Source organism: Megalobrama amblycephala, linkage group LG6 (assembly GCF_018812025.1).
Source record: "Megalobrama amblycephala isolate DHTTF-2021 linkage group LG6, ASM1881202v1, whole genome shotgun sequence".
Taxonomy (NCBI): domain Eukaryota; kingdom Metazoa; phylum Chordata; class Actinopteri; order Cypriniformes; family Xenocyprididae; genus Megalobrama; species Megalobrama amblycephala.
In genome coordinates, this window is record NC_063049.1 from 33677837 (window position 1) to 33701377 (window position 23541).

Genomic DNA, 23541 nt, shown 5'->3' on the forward strand with positions numbered 1-23541 from the left:
TGCAGTATGCATTCGAGGGATATATCCATGACATAATATGCAACCGATTAGAAAATAATTCGATCAAAATTGAAGCTAAAGCTCCCAGCGCGAGCAGCAGCTGCCTCATACGCTGACCATTCAAAGGGGAAACACACAATTTATTGAGGAAAAGCTTTGTTCATCCACAGCAGGTTAAGTGAAATTTGTGAAAATAACCTAATAATTATAAATCAAACAGCTTGTCCATAAGTCTTGTGGAAGACATTAGCCTGACCACTTTGCAATGATAAAATTCTCCCGCTTATATTTTTAGCACGCCAGGCTAACGTAACTCCGTCTTACCTTTAATAATTTTATTTCACGTTCAAATATATGCATTATGAACAAAGAACCATCATTATTTCCAAGCAATGATGTGCTGAGTTAGCTAGCTAGCTAACCTACCCGTCAGATTGTCCTACCTGGGCTTACTGCATATGCATACATCAATATAACATCATTGTTGTCATGATAAATAACACAAAATTACTGTTATATGCGTTATTGTAAGGGTAGGTTTAGTGTTGGGGTAGGTGTAGATGTTAATAAAGCCATAGACCACGTTAATATCAATCACACTGGAAGCACAATCTGATGGGTAACGTTAGCATTTTTCAGATTTTGCTAACGTTACCTACTGTTTCAATGGGAGGTAGCAAAATCTGACAGGGTAGCACAAATTGTCAGAACACCGGCATTTCTCCCCTTGGGTTTTAGGTTTCGGGAAGGGAAAAAAATTCCACCACCCCGTCCAAACTTTTAGGATACCGGGTATCAGGTTAACACAATCCATAAGCACAACGCTTTGGCATGTTCCCTCGCTCGAAAGCTTGACAGACCTCCTGCGCCTAGTAACAGTTGCTAAACCACGATTGGCCTGTGGCGGTTTTCGGGCGTGGCTTAGCGAAGGGTCAATTCAATTCACATTTATTTGTATAGCGCTTTTCACGATACATATCATTTCAAAGCAGCTTTACAGAGAATGCATGTCAACATTACAATTTAAAGAACGCAGTCAGCAAATAATGTAATAATTTAGGCAATTAATTTACAATCACTGTTAGCAGTTTAACTGAAGGTAGAAGCAATGAGCTCCTGGAAAAAATAATTACATATTAACAATAATTAGGATATACAGAAATTTGGGAATGTCCATGTTGATCCAGATGATTGCGTTTTCTGAAGTCCTCGCAGGAGTTGGTTAATTTTATTTCACTTTCTTTTGTGGTAGAATATGACAGTCTCGGTTACCATTCACTTTCATTCTGTTGAATGAAATTATTTATTTATTTATGAATTAGTTATTTTTTAAATTCATTATGAGATTTTGTTGTGGTAAACACTGATGGGTGAAGAGCGTTTTTGCGCCCTAATTGAAGGGCACTTCGGGAAGGGATGGGAACGCCGTTTGTAGGCACTTTCCAAACAAAAGTGAACACCTGAATCCCTCTAACAAGGGAAGGCCCTCTACATGCCATGCCATTGTCACTTCAAGGAAGTAATTTTATCATTAATAGTCACGTTTATACATATAGATAGGACTATTAATAATATGTGAAATAAGTTTCTTACCTAGGAAATTCCTGTGGGTGATGGACTCCGCGTTACAGCCGTCATCGTGGAAACATTCCAAGATAATGAGGAAACTGTCTCTCATTGCTCACTTTGCCAAGTGAGTTGCAAACGGATTAATTATGACACAAGCACACAGCTCCCTCCAAACTAAGTTCCCACTTCAAGGGCTCGCCCAATATTTTTGCTGAGGTGGGAATTTCTGAGCAGCTCCTTTTGAAATATGAGTGAGTTACCGATCTGTTTTGCCCTTATGTCCCTTATTGGACACCGTACGTGTGTGTTTATGAATAATTCAAGATGGCGCTGTCCATGAAGTGTAACGTGAAATCTGTATTTCGTTTTATTCACAAGAGTAATTTCTATCGAAGATTATTTAAAGCTGGGAAAGCGACGGGAACGACGGTAAGAAGTTCTTCTCTTTTTGCCATTTTGTTATTTGGCTGTTTGAGAGCTTTACGGAGGATCTGTTACATGGTTCACCTTCAGTGGAAACCTTCTGCAATACATTGAAAGTATCCGACAAGTGTAATTGTCAATCTAAACACATTACAGTAGCCTGTATAGTCTTTTCAAATATAGGCTAATGTGTAAATAACTGCAGTGTTTAAAAAGCGCCTTTATTAGTTATTAGTTTTAGGTACCAAGTTGCTGAAGCTTTTAAAGGTCTAGAATAGACATTAGTGGCAGTAAACATTTATATATGCAGCATTACATGTACAGTAACATGTAGTTAAGCATTTTGAAATAGTTGTTATTTGCAGGGAATTAATTAGGTTCTGCAGTGATGAAGAATTGTAGCTTATTTATGCACATACTACCAGTCAAAGGTTTGAAATAATTAAGATTTTTTTTTATTATTAGGATATTAGAATGATTTCTTTAGGATCATGTGGCATTGAAGACTCGATTAATGGCTATATCATAATATAACTGTTTTTACTGTATTTTTTATTAAATAAATGCAGCCTTGGTGAGCATAAGAGCCTTCAAAAACACTTCAAAAACATTAAGCATTAATCATAATTAATAATTAACATTAATCTTTCACTTCTTGTGTGGTAACAATAACAACATTAAGATGATCTCATGATTCTGTAAAAGACAACATGTTTTGCAGCAGAGTTTGGAAGAACTACATCATGTTGTGATTTGTGAATTTCATTTTATTTCAAACATACATTGGGAAAAGTTTTGTTGTGTTGTGCAACTACTTGGGTAAAGTTGGTTTTATATTCGCACATTCAGACATCCGTATTCAATAGCCTTGTTAATCACACTACATTGGACATTCAGTGGAAATTCACAAGTAAATATGCCATTAAAACAATACTTGCCTATTTTGATCGACTGTGAAAAATGTTGTAAGTTGACAGTCGTTGGTTGTCAATATCATATCGCTGCTTAAAATTCGCAAACATTAATTTATTGCACATTTATTGGAAAGTCTGAATTTATCAGAAGTCCGAATGTGCGAATATAAAACCAACTTTACCCAAGTTGTGCAACTCTGCTGAGAGGTTGTAGGTTCATGACGTCCTTTATTACACTAATTTATCATTTAACTAGAGTTGGTGAATACAGAAGTCTGTAGGCTTGTTTTTGTAAATCAAAATAAAAAAAAGAGTAGAACAAAATGTTGAAATTTTGTCTACTCCCTTGTGCTGAATTACATTTTTTAAACTATGAAAATAGTGAAAGAAAACAGTAAAAAAATGAGTTGTTTAGTTGCGGCATTTCCTTGCTGTGGCTTGGCATATGAGTTGTGGAGAATCTTATATTTTTCTCACTCTTGCTTAACTATCATGAAAGATATATTTACCTTGTATGATTAGTGCACAACGAATATTCTCATTTTTACTGTAAATATTCTCAAGACTGTTTAAGCATTTGAAGGTCTTTGAATTTTATTGTATAGATTTGCGCGCTTTGTCAAAAGACAGAAACTTTCTTGAAATATTTGGTAACACTTTATTTTAGGGTCTTTTAACAAGTTTCTTATTAGCTTGCATATTACTAGAATATTGGCTATTTATTAGTACTTATTAATGCCTTATTCTGCATGACCTTATTTTACATTCTTAATCCTACCCAATACCTAAACTTAACAACTACCTTACTAACTATTAATAAGCAGTAAATTAGGAGTTTATTGAAGGAAATAATAGTTTATATGTGTTCCCTATACTAAAGCGTTACCAAATATTTTTAAGTTTGGTATGAAATGCAAACTGTGATAGTCTTTTCTTTCCTATAGATCTTATAGTAGTGCCATATCAGGAATGAAAATGAGGCTGTGAGAGATAGAAGTACAGTGTGTTCAATGGATTGTACAGTTGATTTAACAACATACATTGTTCAGCTGATAAAACGTCTTTTCGGGAAAAAAGTAAAAAAAAAAAAAAAGTTTTGAAAGTTATGAGTTCTGAAAATGACGTGATCTAGACCTTTTTACAGTGCTTTCCATTACTGTAAGTCTATCCCTTAAATCCATGTTTTCATTAATGTTAGATTCAATGTCTAATCAGGATAAGGTCTATTGTGATGTATATCCGATTGAAGAAAAAGACTGAAGACTTCTTGAACAAGAAAAAAAATGTCGGGACGGGACTTGATTTTGTTCATCAGGAATTGATTGGATGGTTGTGGTTTGCAACTGCTGTGATCTCATGTGAGTGACAGGTTGATCCCGCCCTCACCCTAGTAATCACATCATCAGAGAAGAGAAGAGGTGTCGAGGGCACATATTAAAAAAAAAAACTGTGAATACTGCAATATTCCATAAAAAAAAATAAGAATTATCAGTTTTGACAGAAAATATCCATGAACTACTTTTTATTATTATTATTATTTATTAATAATTAAACCTTGGCTATACCACTTTTATATCTGGATTATCTTGCCCCTCAATGCAAAACTCACTCATTCTTGCTCAATTAGCCATGTCTCACTGTTAGAAACCATCCTAAAATAACACTGATTGTAACAGCCATTACAGCCTTTTTTCTATATGGGAATCCTGGTTCTCAAAGTGAACTGGAGTATGTTAAGGAACTGTTAATTAAACAGTGCAATTCCCAAAGTGTATGTAACCCTAACTGGACCTAAGCACAGTAAATTATAACTTGTGAGCCTTTTACTGAGCATGTGAAGCCCTCACTGCCTTGACTTGATTGACAACCAGGTTTTATTTGATGACTTCTGCACACTTGCCGTGTAGGAATGTGCGTCCACCGCTGGCAGCCAGTCTCTGTTTTGTTAACTACAGGCAGTGTGTCGTTTGGGACACTAAAGTGCGGAGTGCTGCGACTGTGGGAGTGAGGTTACAGAAAGACGTCAAAACCATCCCAGCAGTCCTGTATTACCAGCAACAACATTTGAAATGAGGTGTTGGTTTTCATTTGTTTTAATTTTCTCCAAATGTCGGGGACCGCGTGCTAATGCGGATGTTCGCAATGCTGCTAGGTGTGATGTGCGTCAAAATATGGAGTGTATTCCTGGCAAAGGAAGGGTTATGAAAAGTCATTTAAATATGGTGTGAAAAGCCAGAGATGAGCATGGATTTTTCTTTCCAAGTATAAGTGAGAGGGGAATTTAACCTCATGCCTATGCCTATAAATAAATGTTGTTTATAAAATGTCAAAAAAGTCTCAATTAATCAACTTGTTAAGCACTTTAATACGGGTGTGTTAAAAACAAGTTTTGACTAATTAAATTCAGCATTAACCTTTCGCTCTGTGTTGAAAACTCTTGTTTTGTTTCTGGAGCTGTTGAAATCCCCCTGTCGTGTAAGTGTTTTATGCACTTATTTAGACAATAAAACTGATGTCAGTTTTAAGCTTTTGTTCCAATCACATCCTGAAACTTCCCTGATTATCCTTCCATACGTTGCAGCGTGAGGCAGCAGGATGCAGTGGGCCTTCGCTCCAAGCTGTGTTATAAAACATGACGCTCCCTATCCGGCCCTTAATCGCCTGTGGTCTTAATGGCTGATATCAGTCATCTCAGCCTTGTGTTGCACGAAAAGGAAACGGCTCTTAATTCTTCTTCAGGTCTAAATGCTCTAACTCTCATGTCAGCTAAAACCATTAAACGTACTCCCAGAGCCGCCCGGAGAGGAAACCGTAGGAAAGGAGGCTCACATGAGCTTGGCCTGATTATATTTATTAATTACGCGATTTGTTTTAACATGTCAGCTAAGCACTTTATTTCACTCTCCACTGCGTAATTCGGTTAATCATTCTGAAGGATGAATGCAATATGTGCTGAATAAATCCTCCTGACCCCTCTAGCGCTCATAATATTTTTGATAATTTAGTGTATTTTGGCTCTAAATTCCTGTAGAGTAATGCTGGAGTTTTGTGCCATACCCCGTAGACTTATGGTAACAGAAAATCTGACGTAGTTAATTGAATTGCACCCACTATCTGGTATCAAGCTTCTGGGCAGTGCTCAAACCAACAGTCAGCTCTGCAGGAAATTAGAAAAAAACCTGGCTCATGAGTTCCTGAGTGTTACCATAATTACACCTTGATAAATTTATGAGGTGTATGCAGGTTATTTCTGCTTCGTTGTGACTTTTATGTGTTTAATTTGTCAATAGTAGGCTAGCGCCTCTGCGTTTTTCCTGTCGAGGCTCAAAGGGGAAAAAAGGTCAAAGTGGGTTTGTCCTTTATTAGCATAGCGTAGTTTATAAAGAGAGTCCAAATATCGCAATATAATCCATGCAAGACATTTATCATTCTCCATGCCAGGCGTTGGGTTTTGGTTTGAGATTCCGGCAGCCTTTTCTGTGTAGCTTGCAAATGATTATATTTCATGTCAGACTAAGCGTAACCTATCTTTTAATATGTAACGCGATCGGCAGAGGGAGGATTGTAGTGAAAGAAAAGCGATTGGTCCTAAACGGTTCAGGGTTTGGCCTCCGAGCCGCGGTCCGTAGTGGAGCGTCTGTCCCGTCCTGGTTATTTTTGGAGCGCGGTGCGGCCCTTTCTGCTGGGAGCGCTGTTTTTGAAGGGACTCCAGCCCCATTAATCAGGCCGGGGACCCCACGGTGTGAGAGGGCCCCCAGCCCTGGCTCTCCACACTGCGAGTTTCTGTTCCTCTCCCTGCGCTCTCCGCACAGTGTGAAGCGTAGAGGAACCTCATCAATCTCACCTGTCCGAAACGTCAACCGCAGATTTAATCAAACGCTCCGTCTCCTGCCCCCCTGCCACCTCCTGTACGCCACCCTCCTCCCCACAAAATACCTCTTCTTTTGGTCTGTCTCCTGCTCATTCTTTCGCTGCTTTTTTGGCTTTGTCACTCATGCTTTCTCTAATGTGTTTTCCCCCCGAAACGGGTCTCGTTCCTGTTTTATTTTCGGTCGTTCACACTTCACGCTTCAAGCTGAGTGTGTTTCGGTACGGCGAAAGCACACATTCCCCACCGTTTCGGGCACGGGAAGGTGCATAAAAATGATTTTCTGCTCTATGCTTCACCAAAGCCGGGCTTTGTTGGGTAGCCCAGCGGAGAGTGGCAGGATTAAGGCATGTGTTTCTGCTGTTCAGCGTGATGTCTGTTTTAATAGGGTGAGTGAGGCGATGCTGATAGACACTGTAACAGTAGGTTCTGTGTGTCTGAAGCTTAGTGGGGGACAAATGGACTGGGGCGGGAGGGTCAAAGGTGCCGTTCAGAACCGGCCTCACGCTCCCTCTCTGATATCAGCTCCTGTGGAGAGCTTCTCCACATTTACTGAGCTGCTGATGCTTTCCTGCAGAACCATAAAGGGTGGTGAAAGGTAGTGTTGGAATTGGCATGCAAAGATGGCCGTCTCTGCTGGGATGTCAGAGTCCAGCTAGTTTCGTCAAGGTCTTGATGGTTCTTTAGGGTTCTTCTCATTTCTTGGTGAATGTCTCTTCACTGTAAAAAATGATGTGATCCATAATTCATGGCAACATATGTTTTTCCATTACTTTAACTCATCAAAATAATTGAACTAATTTCAACTGTATTTTTAAAGGTGCTATAGAGGATGTTTTTGACGACTGAGAAGCCAAAGGCTGTTAGTGAGTTTTTTAAATGAGCGCATGCGTAAGAACAACCCCCCTCCTTCACATCTCATTTCGAGGGAACGCCTCCCAAAACTGTATTGGAGTATTGGAACATGAGTGTTTGTTTACCACCGGCATTCGCTGTGTCGTGTTAGTGGATTCATTATGTCAGACTCACCGCAGGTAACTCATAATCTGCAGTTGTTACTCCTGACAAAAACATTGCATGCGGCGCCTGTGGAGTGTGGAAAGTTACTGGAGCGCGCAGCAGCGCACGTCTCTCACAAGGAATGTAATGGCAGTGATTGACAAGCCAGAGGGCCAATCGTTTATGCAATGATCACACAAACGATTGGCTGATGTTTTTAAGGCCCTACCTTGTGCACAGATGAAGTATATTGATATTATTCCTTTGAGTGCACCTAATAAATAGTCTTTTATCAGTTAGTAAAGACAGTTTCAAGTAATATTGCAAAAATGTATAAAACAAAACATCCTCTATAGCACCTTTAAGTTATATTATACAACTAGACTAGGTAATTACTAGGTATTAAAAACTGTTAATGAGTTGAAATGACTTAATTTAAGGCAGTAGCTGAACTTAATTTTTAAATTTGGTGGATTTTTTTTTTTATTATTAGAAATTTTTGTTAATTACAGTCCATCTCCAATTTTAATTTGGACATCTAATGGAGACCCGATGTTTTGCGTAAATACAACAGTAAATAAAATCTTCCTGAAATCAAAAATTGAAATGATTCAATCTTTTTTTTATGTTTTTATTATTTAATAGGTTTTCTGGATGTCTTTCCTTTTACCAAGTGACAGATAACATTTTTTTTGATTGATTTTGATTGGACACACCGCCTTTGACGTCAACAAAAGATATGAGAAGTGTTTGAAAAGCTGATTATCTATATGATTAGTTGCATGTAATCATTTGCATTTATAATTGTTTTTTTCACTGCTCTATGACCCTTATTAAAAACCTCTGGCTTAGTCCTTTTAAGCATGAAAATATAACATCTTTATATATTCTCTTATAATTGTTTTTCCATCACTCTAACTGTCCTGCAATACTTTCAATACTTTTTTGATACAGAAGAGTCAGTCCATCTCAAGTGGTCAAATGGAGGTTCTTGACCTACACTGGAACACACACAGACGTTCTTACAATTAAATACTCCTACAAAGTGCCTACATGAGTGTAAGAACAGGGATTGTAGGTGTACTATGTAACCCTATCGGCTTGCGCACACACTTTTACGGTTTAATGTGTACTCCATATGGTAGACTTGTAAGATTTTTTTTGCAGCACTGTGGTACAACAGTGTTGTGTTTGTCAGTGTAAAACATTAGGAGAGAAGTTCCTGCTCCTGCCAGGTGTCATCAAGAAGGGGTTTGTGCTGGTGGGACAGCTGAGGAGAGAGAGCAAGTCTAGTAAATTTGAGTAAATGGGTGAAATTATGGTTGGTGAGCATGGGAATAGTATCATGATTTTAGTTGTAAAATGAAAGTATTTTATTTCACAACAGGGATGCTGTCTAACATCTGTGTTTGACTTAAAGGATTAGTCCACTTTTAAATACACTTTTCCTGATAAATTTACTCACCCCCATGTCATCCAAGATGTTCATGTCTTTCTTTCGTCAGTCGAAAAGAAATTAAGGTTTTTGAGGAAAACATTCCAGGATTTTCTCCTTACAGTGGATTTCAATGGCTACCAACAGATTGAAGGTCAAAATTACAGTTTCAGTGCAGCTTCAAGGGTTTTAAACGATACCAGATGAGTAATAAGGGTCTTATCTAGCGAATCGATCGGTCATTTTCGAAAAAAATACAACCGTTTATGCTTTATAAACAAAATATCGCCTTGAACGTACTTTCCGCTTCCGCATTCTTCATAACGCTTACGCTGAATGTCCTACGCCTTCCCTATTCAAGTTTCAGAAAGAACGCGGCGCCAGTTTCGTTTTTTTCCGTAACTTGAATAGGGAAGGCGTAGGACATTCAGCGTAAGCGTTATGAAGAATGCGGAAGCGGAAAGTACGTTCAAGGCGATATTTTGTTTATAAAGCATAAACGGTTGTATTTTTTTCGAAAATGACCGATCGATTCGCTAGATAAGACCCTTATTACTCATCTGATATCGTTTAAAGCCTGGGAGTAAATTTATCAGGAAAAGTATATTTAAAAGTGGACTAATCCTTTAAGCATTGTTTATTCTTGACTTATTTACAAATTACAATAGAGCCTCAAGACTTGTACATTTCTGTTGAATCATTTCAGTGTGAAATCATATTGCATAAATACATGGTTTGATGCATGTATTTTACACTGTATAAAATAAATAAGCTTTTTTCATTTAACTTTAGACTAGACAAGGAAATGTACTGAAAAAAAAAATTATTTATGGCATCAACACAGCCAAATGTAAATAAACACATATAAATAAAAATTGCAGGATTAGGAATTTTTGTATTGTTTAACTGATATCACTATAATTGTTAAATCCATACCTACACCCTTAATAAATAATGAAGAATGACATTGAAAATGGGCATTTTTCAGGTTACTATGTAATACCCATTGAATAAAGTTCCCCCATCATCACACCAGCTGCCAAAAAAATTGATATAAAAAAATCTGATTTTTCAGACATTCCTTCTTGTCGGTAGATGGGAGGAACGATAGGCTGATTATTCCTTCGGTATTTGGGACTAGTGTTGTTTCAGCTTATGTGTGATTGTCTCAAATGACACCATTACCATGTCTGGATGGTTAATGGTCGGCCGGAGGGGAAGAGGGGAATGGCGCAAGGTGAGAACACACATGAACCAGGCTCCTTTCTGCCCCAAATCACTTCTGACACCTCAGAGAGGCCCTGTGCATTCGGGCCACTGCACTGCAATTACTCACCAAGTAATGGCATAAATAGCCTTCTCCTTCTCTACGTATAGGCTAACTAGCTAATGATACTGGATCAGTGATTGTATGTATTCCCTTAGCTATAGGCTTCCCTCAAGCCAAACTGATTTCAGATCAGCCATAGATCTCAGATTGTAAATGGGCCCCGAAGTAAGTTACCTCATACATGTGATGCAGGTGTTAACAACTATTTTCATGCAAGTGTGCTTTCCCCGTTTGAATGTTCTTATGTTGTAATGTTACTCTTTTCTTAAAGGCTACTAGATAATTTGGGAGTTTTGGAAGTTGGAGTTTGGAAATTTTGAATTTAGTTTTTTTGGTAACACTTTAGTTTAGGCTCCAATTCTAACTATCAACTAGATGCTTATTAGCATGAATATTACTAGGATATTGGCTGTTTATTTGTTCTTATAAAGCACATATTAATACCTTATTCTGCATGACCATATCCCTTAATCCTACCCAATACCTAAACTTAACAACTACCTTACTAACTATTATTAATTAGGAGTTTATTGAGGCAAAAGTCATAGTTAATAGTAAGTTAATAGTGAGAATTGGAGCCTAAACTATGACTTGAATATGAATATAAAGTATTTTTAGAGCATCAACTACAGCTAATTAGGTATATCCTCAACTTGCCTGAGCTTACTGCCACCATCCACTGTCATAACCTGGCTCATCTAAGCCTGCTATTATCACAATATTTGTCCAGAGGTCAGTGGGTGAGAACTTTCTCTCTCTTTTTTCCCATAAAGACTAAGGAGTAGGGGCTTCCTTCTCAGTTCAAGCATTTTAAAATGAGCTCTTTGTTTTATTCTTCCCAATCTTTAAATTATACTTTATGGGTTTACAACATCGCACTGCTTTCTTCTATTGCTGTTTCGGGTAGGACCACTACTGTGATTGTTATTCCACAACTATGTCACTCTTTAAAGCTGCTATTGGCTGGCTGTGAACTGTGGAGTGTTTTCATTGGCTGTGGAGCAGTTCCGCTCTAGCACTCTCTCACCCGGTAGGGTGCTCTGTTAGTGTGAGACATACTTTGGATTTATCGCTTTGATAACATTCATAAAACTGTGTAAGGCTTTCTTCCTGTAGCTGGACTACCAACTTTTAATACATTCACTTTTATGCTGTCTTTTGTTTCTCCTATTACTGTTTGTCTTTCTTCTAAACGGATTATGTCTCCTCCTCTTTTTTTCCCTACAGAGCCTCCCTAAAGGGCAGGTTTTCTCAGGAATCCAGCCCACAGGTGTTCCTCACTTGGGGAACTATCTGGGAGCTCTAGAGAGCTGGGTGGCCCTGCAGGATGAGTACAGTACAGTCATGTACAGCATCGTAGACCTTCATTCCATCACCCAGCCTCAGGACCCTCAGATGCTGCGAGACAACATCCTGGACATGGCCGCCAGTCTGTTGGCCTGTGGCATTGACCCAACTCGCTCCATCCTCTTTCAGCAGTCTCAAGTGAGTCTTGCTTTGAAGACTTGCTTCCAAGTAAACAACATGTATTAAGGAATTAGTTCACTTCAGAATTTCCTGATAATTTACTCACCACCATGCCGTCCAAGATGTTTGTCTTTCTTTCTTCAGTCGAAAAATTAAGGTTTTTGAGGAAAACATTCCAGGATTTTTCTCCGTATAGTGGACTTCACCAGGTTTGGATGGGTTGAAGGTCCAAATTGCAATTTCAGTGCAGCTTCAAAGGGCTTTACATGATCCCAGCTGAGGAACAAGGGTCTTGTCTAGCAAAACGTTCAGTCATTTTTCTAAAATAAAAAAAATAATCTAACTTTTTAACCACAAATGTTTATCTTGCACTGCTCTGTGATGCGGCACGCATTACGTAATCGCGCTGGAAAGGTCATGTGTGACGTTGGTGGAAATACCGATCCAGTGTCTACAAAGCGAACGTGATGACGTTTTTCGCCCTACCACGGTACTTTGAATTTTTTTTTTTTTTTAATGTTTAGAAAATGACCTATCGTTTCACTAGATAAGACCCTTATTCCTCTGCTGGGATCGTGTAGAGCCCTTTGAAGCTGCACTGAAACTGCAATTTACAACCCATTGTACTTCACTGAAGTCCACTAAATGGAGAAAAATCCTTGAAAGTTTTCCTCAAAAACCTTAATTTCTTTTTGACTGAAGAAAGAAAGACATAAACATCTTGGATGACACGGAGGTGAGTAAATTATCAGGAAATTTTTAATTCTGAAGTAATCCTTTAATTCACATTAAAGGGATAGTTCTTCCAGACGTGAATATGTTGTCATCATTTACACAGTTGTTCCAAACCTGTAGGAATTTCTTTCTTGTGCTGAACACAAAAGAAGATATTTTGATGTTTTTATTCACACAGTGACAGACAATGGAGTTCAAAGCAACTCTTTCATTGTATGAAAAAAAAAAAAAAAAAAAAAAATCTACTTTTGTTTTCCACAGAACAAAGTAAGTAATGCAGGTTTGGGACGACATGAGGGTAATTGATTACAGAGTTTAAACTATCCCATAGTTTAACCATGCATAACTGCTACTAGTATTATATTTTTGAACCGTGCAGATCTTTGTTCATCCCTGCTGCCTAAACAATGTCAAATAACGTCAAAAGCACCTTTCAAATAACCTCAGAAGTCTCATTCTATAAAGGAGTCTGGTCGTTTTATTGGGCTGAACTACTGGCAGTCAGCTAAAACATATTTTCCATTACAAATATTTATTTAATAGAGGCTAGCTTTAAATGCTTATTCTACCAAACTGATTCCTATCTCTAAAAATTCTCGGGATGGGGGGAAAACACACAGATTCGTTTTCACGGCCCACTTCAAAGTGACCACATGAAGCAGAAAGAGGAGGATAATAATAGATTTTACTGTACGCAGCAACTCGCTAGCTGTCCAGCAAGTTTTTTCTCGAATTGAGCAACTTTTGAAGGGTAACTATAATAAGTGTGGACATGTTCTTCCTCTCAGCCACCTGATATGCTTTCAACTGTGTGTGTTTGTGTGTGTTGTGCAGCAGAGTGAAAGTGTGTCGGGTTTTTGTGTGTTTTCTCACTGGAACTTTACAGCGAGCATGTGAAAACGCACACACTCGCACTCCTCCTGATTTTATTCCATTTTAACTTCATGCCACATATCTTGGCAGGACTGAAGACCTCCCATAGAACATATGAGCACAAGACTGTTCCACATGTGAAAATAATACCCTGGCCCAAGGAAAACACTTGACTTCATTGAAAAAATGGTGACAAGCTAAAATCAATCGGATCTTAAGTACGGGGCTTCGTGTTGTAGCTGTATGTGTGTTTGGGATAAATTGCACTAGAAACCCTTTTACCAGAATAACATCCACACAACAGAGAGATTTATGTGTGCGTTTCTGGCAGACTCGCGTAATTGAGCTCTATGCATAAATCGAAACAATTATGACCCTTTTTTACACTCTGGACCTTCATGTTTCTTTTAAATTTCTTTTCACTGATGTGTCTGAGGAATAAACAGCTTATAATTAGGGCTTTATTGTTTCACTTACCCTTTCCTAGTCTTAATTCATTGCACAAATCTGACAAATGAAGTCATCTGAGACATTATACCACCACTATATCAGATTTTCTGCCATGATCCCTCAGTCATCTTCATATCCGCTGTCTCACCCTCTCATGTAGATTAGCTAACTGTAATAAATATCTCTTTCAACACTAGGCCATAAAATCATATTTTATGTTTATTCCTCTCAGGGTTTACGTCAGATACCTCAGAATCCTTTTGTGAGTATGAGAGGTGATGGCTGTGTCGCCAGCACCCATAAAGTTTAATTCTCTGAAGCAGAACGATTTTGAGGAGTGTTTTTCTTTCGAATCTGGAGCTCTTTTGGGAGCTGTGCAGATTTCACAACAGCAGTCAAATAAGCTCTTTCATGATTTTGTAATGAGAGAAAGACTAGTTTGAGTACTTGTGATAAAGTTTAGATGCAGAGAGGCCATACTGTGTTACTATGCACCTGTTGAAAGGTGGGGAACCTCTTGTTCTCTTCACTACCACACAGGGGCGCTACGAAGATGCCTAGTTGATGCATAATGTACGGGTTTTGCATAATGTACTGTATTAATTTGACATACACACACACACACACACACACACACACACACACACACACACACACACACACACACACACACACAAACATTTGGTAACACTGTAGTTTAGGGTCCAATTCTCACTATTAACAAGTTGCTTATTAGCATGCATATTACTAGGAGTTTGGCTGTTTATTACTTCTTATAAATCATATATTAATGACTTTTTCTGCCTACCCAATACCTAAACTTAACAACTGCCTTACTAACTATTAATAAGCAGTAATTAGGAGTTTATTGAGGCAAGAGCTGTAGTTAACAGTTAGTTAACAGTCAGAACTGGACCCTAAATCTAAAGTGTGACCATACTGTATATAATTCATAAATATCATTAAGTTTTTTGTGGAGTTACAATAAATTTTACAACCTGAAATAACCTTTGCCATGTCATGAAAACATCAATTTATCTATTTTAAAAGTCTTATTGACCTTGAAACACTCTACAGTATATGGTAGCCTTTCCTGTTTGGTTTTCTAACTCAGAAATGGAGAAATTCATTCTTTTAATGTTTTAATGTGGCTTTTTCTACAACATAATATCTGGATAGTTGTCACCCTGATTTCGTCAAAATAAAATTGAGAAATTAAAAACTTACTCATCATAGAATAAGTGTGTTCAAAGCATTGCATGAATAAATTACATTTTCAATGTATTTCTTAAAGGCACATTATGTAAGATTTTTGGATTGAAATATCAAAAAACCACTAAAACAGTGTTATATATTTTGTTGACTTGTGTACTTACATTATCCCAAAAGTTTCCAAGAATGTTTAAATCCAGAGAAATTAGCAATTTTAACCAGGACACGGGCCGTGTCCGTGCATCGCCTGTCAATTTCCAGTTTATTTTGTAGAAACCATGAAAACACCAAAGACACTTTAATATATTATATGCTTTATTAGACAAGGGAACAACTGTTGGGATACATTAATAGACAGAAAACTAATCATTGTTATATAGCTCAAGACAATTAGTCTTATTGTTTGAGTCTCGTTTCTTGATTTATATTAACGTGATATTCTAATATCAATCTAGCTTACTGCATTGTGCAACAAATGTCTCATAGCAGCTTCAGAGCAAACGCTCAGCGATACGCTATAACATCTTTAACATATGATAAACAGCTCTGCGTTACCCCACATGCGCTTGACCGGAAGAAGCGGAAGCGGCGACTGCGGCATAATAAAAGCTCCACTGCTTTCGAGCCATGTGTCACACTCGTCTCTCATTAGCAATCTCTCCAGCGGCCTCATTTCTGTTCGCACAGCACTTGGCCCTGCTCTGCTTCATACTACAGTAACATTAATAATCTTATCCATGAACATGATTTCTGCCCGAGTCCCATCAGATTCTTTTTCCCTGGCTGCGAGGTGAAGACCACAACTCCCAAGATTCGGCGCCATCAAGCTACGCCATTGTTTTGAATAGGCGGTGAAAAAATACATATTGTGCCTAAATAAATTGATAGTACAAAGAAATGTGTGCCACGTAATTTTTGTTGTGAAAATGTAATTATACAATTGATCTGTGCAGGTCTCTGAACATGCTGAGCTCTCATGGATCCTAGGTTGCCTTACCAGCATGCCGCGTTTACGGCACCTACCTCAATGGAAGGTAATGACAGCACGCTTGTTTTGCTGCGTTTATCAGCTGAAAAACAGTTTTTTATCTGCACGTGATCATGTTAAATAAAAAGACACATGATACATTAGAGCCCTCTAGAAGATGGTAACTTGCCAACTTAAATGTTCAAGCCTCCCTCCTCTGTTTGTTGTCTATGTGGCACGGCGACAGGGTTTTCCTGTGCCGGTCGTGAGGGTGGGCGGACCTGGCAGGCAGAGACAGGGCTTGATAATGACTGTGATTCACCCAGAGAGGACAACCCTTTTATATTGCTGCTGACGGAGCGCTCGGCCAGAAGCCTCCCACCGCTGCAGGGAAAACACCTAGCTGTTTACTCAACAGCTGAGTGCATGTGAAACGTGGCGGAAAGTGGCCTTTGGATGCTGCCTGTGTGTGTTAATGTGGCAAAACTCCTTCATTCAGCCCGACCTGGGACACTGAGACAGCGCTTGATGTTAGACCTCATTGTAATAAGAAAACAGACAGTTGCAGCCAAATGTAATGAAAGGTGCTTTAGATTTATTTCAAACTTTCCCCTCTGTCCTTCCACTGGTAAATCCTCTATTTCTTTTCCTTGCAGATGAAGAGCAAGCAGAAGAATGAAGGCAGTGTGGGGCTTTATACGTACCCAGTGTTGCAAGCAGCGGACATTCTGCTCTACAAGTATGACCGGCTCTGCTTTTAATGTGTTTTGTTCTTAGTGCGGTTATACTCCCAGCTTTTTGTTTGAGAGAGTGTGATGTTATTGTTGTGCAGATCTACACATGTGCCAGTAGGGGAGGACCAGATCCAGCACTTGGAGCTCGCCCAGGACTTGGCCCGCATCTTTAACAACCAGTATGGAGAGTTCTTCCCCGAGCCTCGTGCCCTGCTCAGTATGTTTGGGAGTTCTTGAATTTATCTCGTGACATTAACTTCCCGTTTTAATCAGTCTGTTTTTCTCATAAAGATTCACCTGTGCACAAACTCTGAAAAGCGGAAAAGTAAGACAAATTACTCGGTCATTCAGCGAACACAGATGAGTCAGTGCTCTCAAGTGTCTGCTCAAGCTCCCTGCCTTCCTCTCAGTATGTTACGCGTTCGCACAACAGCGTACCCTCGCATAATAAGTCACTCGCACACATGGCAGGCATGTTGGACCATCAGTTTGAACTACAGTCTTTCATTTTCTATAATTATCGCCATCATAAAAGCACAATATGAAACCAGTCATGTGTGCAATGGCGCTTTGATTAAAGGAATGTTCTCTTCCTCCTCTATCTGAGCGATGGGGTGATAATGGATTTGGGGGGTTTCCCTATAGTGACTTCACAAAGGACCGGTTCACGTCGCTCTTCTTACATGTGATGGAAGACTGTGCCTGCATCCTAGAGCCAAAGCTGAAGAAGCCAAACACTGTCTGTTGCACTGAAACTAAATGAAAGATCTGACCATTAAAGCCCATCTGTGTTGTGATCTCACAAAGAAATAATATTTACACATCCCAGTTGCTTTCCTGAGATTCTTAATTTCAATCTGATGAGTGTTTGAGGTTTGTGGTTACTGTTTAATGCTAATTTACTGAACTTGATTTTATAAAAAGTGGAAAATTGCATTCTGTGATTGCTTTTGTATTGAAATGATTTGGCAGTATTGTGAAGGAAGCATTTCAGAGAAATCTGTATTGACTAGTTTCCTGCACCATTTTCAGCACCGCTTTTTGGTTCAACTATACAAGCCAGTTAATTTAATGAATAGTTAAAGAAGCAGTTACCAGTTTGAATAAGGCAAATTCTTTACTGAACTAAATCTATCATAGCAGTTACTTAATTCAATATCTCACACACATTTTGTGTCAGTGACTTACTTTTTTGAATATATATATATATATATATATATATATATATATATATATATATATATATATATATATATATATATATATATATAGTTTTTGAAAGGAGTCCCTTATGCTCCAAGTCTGCATTTATTTGATAAAAAAAAATACAGTAAAATAGTAATACTAGAAAATTTAAATTAACTGTTTTCTATTTGAATATATTTTTTATTCCTATGATGGCAAAGCTGAATTTTCAGCATTCTTCAGTGTCACATGATCCTTCAGAAATCATTCTATTATTATTTATTATTCTTTCCCTTTATTATTCATTCTTATACATTCATATATCATTCTTATTATTATCAATGCTGAAAACATTTGTGTTGCTTAATATTTTTGTGGAAACAGTATTTATTTATTTTTTTTCAGGTTTCTTTGATGAATAGACTGTTCAAAAGAACAGCATTTATTTGAAAACTTCTGTAACATTATAATGTCTTTACTGTCACATTACTATCGATTATACTTTTATTAAACAACAACACATTGTTGATCCTTTAAAGGATTAGTCCACTTTCAAAAAAAATTTTCCTGATAATTTATGTCATCCAAGATGTTCATGTCTTTCTTTCTTCAGTCGAAAATAAATTAAGGTTTTTGATGAAAACATTCCAAGATTATTCTCCTTATAGTGGACTTCAATGGCTTCCCAACGGTTGAAGGTCAAAATTACAGTTTCAGTGCAGCTTCAAAGAGCTTTAAATGATACCAAACAAGGAATAAGGGTCTTATCTAGTGAAACGATTGGTCATTTTCAAAAAATGTAAATGTATATGCTTTATATAAACAAATGATCGCCTTGCACGTGCTTCCGCCAAAACCGCACTTCTGTATTCTCCAAAAAGCTTACGCTATATGTCCTACACCTTCTCTATTCTACTTACGGAATGAACGTAACGTTCGGCGCGGCGATCATTTGTGTTTATAAAGCATATACAGTTGTATTTTTTTCGAAAATGACCGATCGTTTCTCTAGATAAGACCCTTATTCCTCGTCAGGTATCGTTTAAAGCCCTTTGAAGCTGCACTGAAACTGTAATTTTGACCTTCAACTGTCTGGAGGCCATTGAAGTCCACTATAAGGAGAATAATCCTGGAATGTTTTCATCAAAAACTTTAATTTCTTTTCAACTGAAGAAAGAAAGACATCTTGGATGACATGGTGGTGAGTAAATTATTAGGAACATTTTATTTGAAAGTGGACTAATCCTTTAATGTGTCCTTGTTTAATAAAAGCATTATTTAAAAGGCTTAAAAAATAAAAAATTACTGACCCTGACTTTTGAACTGTACTTAATAGGAAAGACATGCTCTCAGGAAAAAAAAAAATGGTACAAAAAGTTGTCACTTGGACTGAACCTTATAAAAATGTACCATTTAGTTACTTATATGTACACTTTTGGTAGAAAGGTGTACCTTTTGAAAGGGTACCGCCCCACACTCTAAAAAATGCTGGGTTGTTTCAACCCAACGGTTGGGTTTGTCCATTTTTGACCCAAATTTGGGTTGAAACAACCCAGCATTTTTTAGAGTGCAGTAACAGCTTTTGTACCTTTTCTGAGAGTGTTAAAAACATTCACTTGATTGCAATGCAGATGAAATGTTTAACTATTCCTGCCTTCTAACTCTCAGGTGTCACTCGAAAGGTGAAATCTCTGAGGGATCCTTCTTCTAAGATGTCCAAGTCAGACCCCCAAAAGTTATCTACAGTCTTCCTGACCGATACGCCTGATGACATTGTCTTTAAGATTCGCAGAGCTGTGACTGACTTTACTTCTGAAGTGACCTATGAGCCTGAGAGTCGGCCAGGTGTTTCAAACCTAGTCTCCATGCATGCGGCTGTGTCTGGACAGAGCGTGGCGGAGGTGGTTAGGCTGGCTGCGGGTATGGACACCGGACAGTACAAGAATGTGGTGGCTGAGGCTATTGTACAGAAGCTGCAACCCATTCGGCTGGAGATCCAAAGACTGAGGGCCGACCGAGGCCATCTTGAAAGTCTGTTAGCCAAAGGAGCAGAGAAGGCTCGCAGCCTCGCAGCTCCCGTGATGACGGAAGTCAGGAAACTGGTGGGCTTTTATTAAGGCAATTCATAAACTGTGAGATGCAACAAACTCTTCTTTGTCTGTCTAAGATTCTTTTAGTTTACTGGTGAAAAAAATGTTGGTAAGTAAATACCATAAATTGCCCATGTCTGTCAAAATGCTCAGTTTTGTTTGATTAAATCTTGTATTTTTGTCCATTTTTCTATTTATTTAAAATAAAAATAAATAATCTTCTTTTCTATTATTGGTATATGAATAACTTTCAGCATTCAAAATCTATTTCAATCTCACCCGTGCCCCAACACACAAACGCTTAGCAGGAGAAACTGCCAGTCCTGTTGTAGTTGAAGACTTGGCAAAGTCTGCTCAAGGCCGTTAGTTGACATGGCACTTCACACACGCACTATGCATGCTTGTGTAAGAATAATAATTTAATTGTAGCCTATTGCACTGTTTTTTTCCCTCCTATACACTGTAAACCCTAACGCTCAAAATAATGAATTGGTTTGAGTGGGACAAACTTAAATTAAACAAATTAGTTCAGTCAAATCAACTTTTATGAGTATTTAGCACTTTCTTTTTCTTTCAAGTTCACAGAACTGACATATTTTAAGTAAACTGAACAGTTTCATTGTTTCACAGTTTTATGAACTTATTTCTTTTAATTTAGATGAACTTAAGTTTAACTGAAAGTGGGCTGGGATTTCTATTTCCCTGCATGCTTTGCTCATGGCAGAGTAAGTGCTAAAATTATGTGTTATTGTAAGGTTTTTTTTTTTTTTGTGCAAGATTAATGTTAAGAGGGAGATTTAGTTATTAATGTTTTGTTAGCTAATTTAGATGGGTTTTTGTCATGGTGACAAGTGCGCATGCCGCTTGGTTTGAGAGCAAGTATGTTAAATGCTTTATATTGCCTTCATTCATTCAGCAAGTGCTATACCATGCTATTGTTAACATGTTAGCAAATTAGTAGCAAGTTAGTATTTTCTGAATTAGCTTGTTAGTTAAGTTTACACTAATAAAAAATGTTTACAATGAGGTTACATTTTAAGTTAAATGTAAGAGTACTAAATAAAAATCTTCCAGTTCTGCTTACTTAAACTTTGGATTTCTTAACTTAAAAATTTTGAGGCAACTGATTGCCTCAATTTTTTGAGTTTTGCCAACTTATTCGGGGAAAGTATCTGTGAAGAGGCGTCAAGATTGTCCAAAGCAAAATGATACATTTTAAGGCAGGGCAATTGATAAAATTGGAAATGTTTCAATGTTTTGATGCACTTGGTCTATGATGAACCAGAATTATCATACAAATTTTTCAGGTATAAAATCTTGTCATTTAATATGCTCCTGTCTACATTTAAAGAATAAAAGTAGCCAGGAGGGTATTAAAGAAATTTCTCAAAAAAAAAAAAAAACTGCACAGGCTGATATTGAAATTCATAACCCAAGAGTGGATATGTTATAAATGAGTGTACTTTAAAATAATGAGTTATGCTTGTAATTTTAAATTGGGAACAATTTCAAATCCTAGGTCTTTTTCATATAGGCTAGCTACTTAAATTCAGTCAAAAAATAACATTTCCACATTTATAATGACTTCAGCCGTTTCTGCCTACTTTTCGATGAAATAATCCTAAAAGAAGTCATCATAAATCATGAAATGAGAAAACATTATTAACTGTACCCGCATTTTCTCGGATTCTTTTAAATTGCTATTGGAAACGTTTCCATCATCATGTAGCCTGCACAAACATGTATTTTTCTCCAAGCAGTATTCTGAATTCAAGGATATATGGGAGGATTAGGTGGGGAGTTTATTCGTTCCACAGGGCAATTAATGATCAGTGCAGCAAAATGATTCGTTTGTTTAGAGCTGGGTTTTTTCGTTCTCTATATATCCTACAGGCTGATGGAATGGCGAAGAACAGTCGCTTGTTTGACAGTATTTCGCGTTACTCTGCTTTGAAGTGTCATTCATTTTCGCCTTGTTCAAATACGCTATTTTTAGCTGTTGAGTTTTGTGCCAGCGTTGGTATAGACTCCATATGCGCAGCTAAATTGAAATAATAGCCTACCCAAAGTGCAAGCATGCTCATTTGCCAATATTGAATTGCTGGAGTTAAATAACCAGTAAAATGACAACAAAACGTGTAAGACATTTAGTACGTGTTTTATCATAATCAGTGCAGTGTGCTAATCGGATGCAGCGCTCATGATACCAAGCGATGCGCGGTCAAGTATGTGTTGAGTTAGTTGGGTAATGGCTCATGTGAAGCGTATACTAGAGCCAGTTGAGCTCTGTTTCTGAAAGATGGGGGTCAGCCTTTTTTCTTTAATTAAGCGTTAACAAACATCAAAATGTAGGTCTACTGCGTTCATTGACGAAACAATGGAATTTTGCTGTCAAACCTGATTATTAGCATTTTCTTAAAAAGGATCCAGTGTATTTTGGCAACGTTTCATCTAGCGAGAATAAAGAGTCCCTCTAATGAGACTTACCGCACCAATAGCTTTCCCTCTCTCTCCCAAAACAAATGGTCTGTCTATTTCGTAGTAATAATAATAATAGGCAAATAATAATGGTTTCTTAGTCAATTTATTTTTAATGTGACCTTCAAAACAGGACTGCGTGTATACATATTAAATTAATTCAATTATATTTAATTAGAATTAAACTGTTTAATCCACACTTTAATTAAGAGCATTGCATCATCATGCATTAATAAATTAGTTAACAATTAATTGGAGCAGATAAAAGGAAAAAATATGTTTAGTATTCAAAATAACGCGCGGAAATAACCATTTATCAACGCCATAATATTACCGGATCCTATATCCACATCCGTCAGCCTAATTGCTATGGTTTAAGTTGAACCGGTTTGTTTCGAAGTAACATCGTACAGGCAACTAAATCTTAGGGTTAAAGTGTAAATTAGCTATTCATGTAAATTAGGATGCAGCGTGATCTATATGTTCCAGCTACTAATTCAACCACTGTTTTGATAAAATAAATTCGCAGTTAAATGTAAATTATGTTATGCATGTAGAAAGTTACCTGCGTAATTTGCATAAAAAAAGACTCAAAGTTTATGATTCTTTACCACTATACTAGCGGTTTAGAATCATAAACTTTGAATCATTTTTTGTAAGTTTATTTAGCATTTTTAAATGTAACTATATTTCTTCTATATCCGTCTTAATGTGAAATTTAATATTAATTAGACTATTTATTAAATTTGTTTCTAGTTGATTTAGTTGTATTTATCCAACTACTATATAGTTCATTACTAATTTCTCGTTTA

General features: G+C 37.4%; 2 protein-coding genes across 4 annotated transcripts in view; one reads left to right on the top strand and one right to left on the bottom strand.

Moving 5' to 3' along the window:
• Positions 1-1609, bottom strand: part of hao2 (hydroxyacid oxidase 2 (long chain)) — a 41404-nt gene extending 39795 nt beyond the window's left edge. Inside the window, exon 1 of the mRNA XM_048194234.1 lies at positions 1594-1609. The gene's annotated coding sequence lies outside the window, so the exon portion shown is untranslated. The remainder of the gene's footprint in view (positions 1-1593) is intronic.
• wars2 (tryptophanyl tRNA synthetase 2, mitochondrial) lies at positions 1592-20739 on the top strand. Of its 3 annotated transcripts, none has more exons than XM_048194237.1 (6): positions 1592-1693; positions 11766-12023; positions 16229-16309; positions 16899-16981; positions 17075-17193; positions 19830-20737. In XM_048194237.1, exons 2-6 carry the CDS (start codon positions 11883-11885, stop codon positions 20276-20278), a joined length of 873 nt encoding a protein of 290 aa, XP_048050194.1. In that variant the 5' UTR covers positions 1592-1693; positions 11766-11882; the 3' UTR covers positions 20279-20737. The 3 variants fall into 3 exon arrangements, with proteins under 3 accessions (XP_048050194.1, XP_048050193.1, XP_048050192.1); XM_048194235.1 differs by lacking the exon at positions 1592-1693 and adding an exon at positions 1706-1998 and having other exon boundaries at positions 19830-20735; XM_048194236.1 differs by lacking the exons at positions 1592-1693; positions 16229-16309 and adding an exon at positions 1703-1998 and having other exon boundaries at positions 19830-20739.
• Positions 20740-23541: the final 2802 nt, after the last annotated feature.

Bases quoted from the DNA above. Each gene is read 5' to 3' on its own strand.
- wars2 (XM_048194235.1), top strand. From the start codon at position 1,894: ATGGCGCTGTCCATGAAGTGTAACGTGAAATCTGTATTTCGTTTTATT. The intron at 16,310-16,898 runs GTAATGACAGCA...TTTTCCTTGCAG, and splicing joins GGCACCTACCTCAATGGAAG to ATGAAGAGCAAGCAGAAGAA. The intron at 16,982-17,074 runs GTATGACCGGCT...ATTGTTGTGCAG, and splicing joins GCGGACATTCTGCTCTACAA to ATCTACACATGTGCCAGTAG.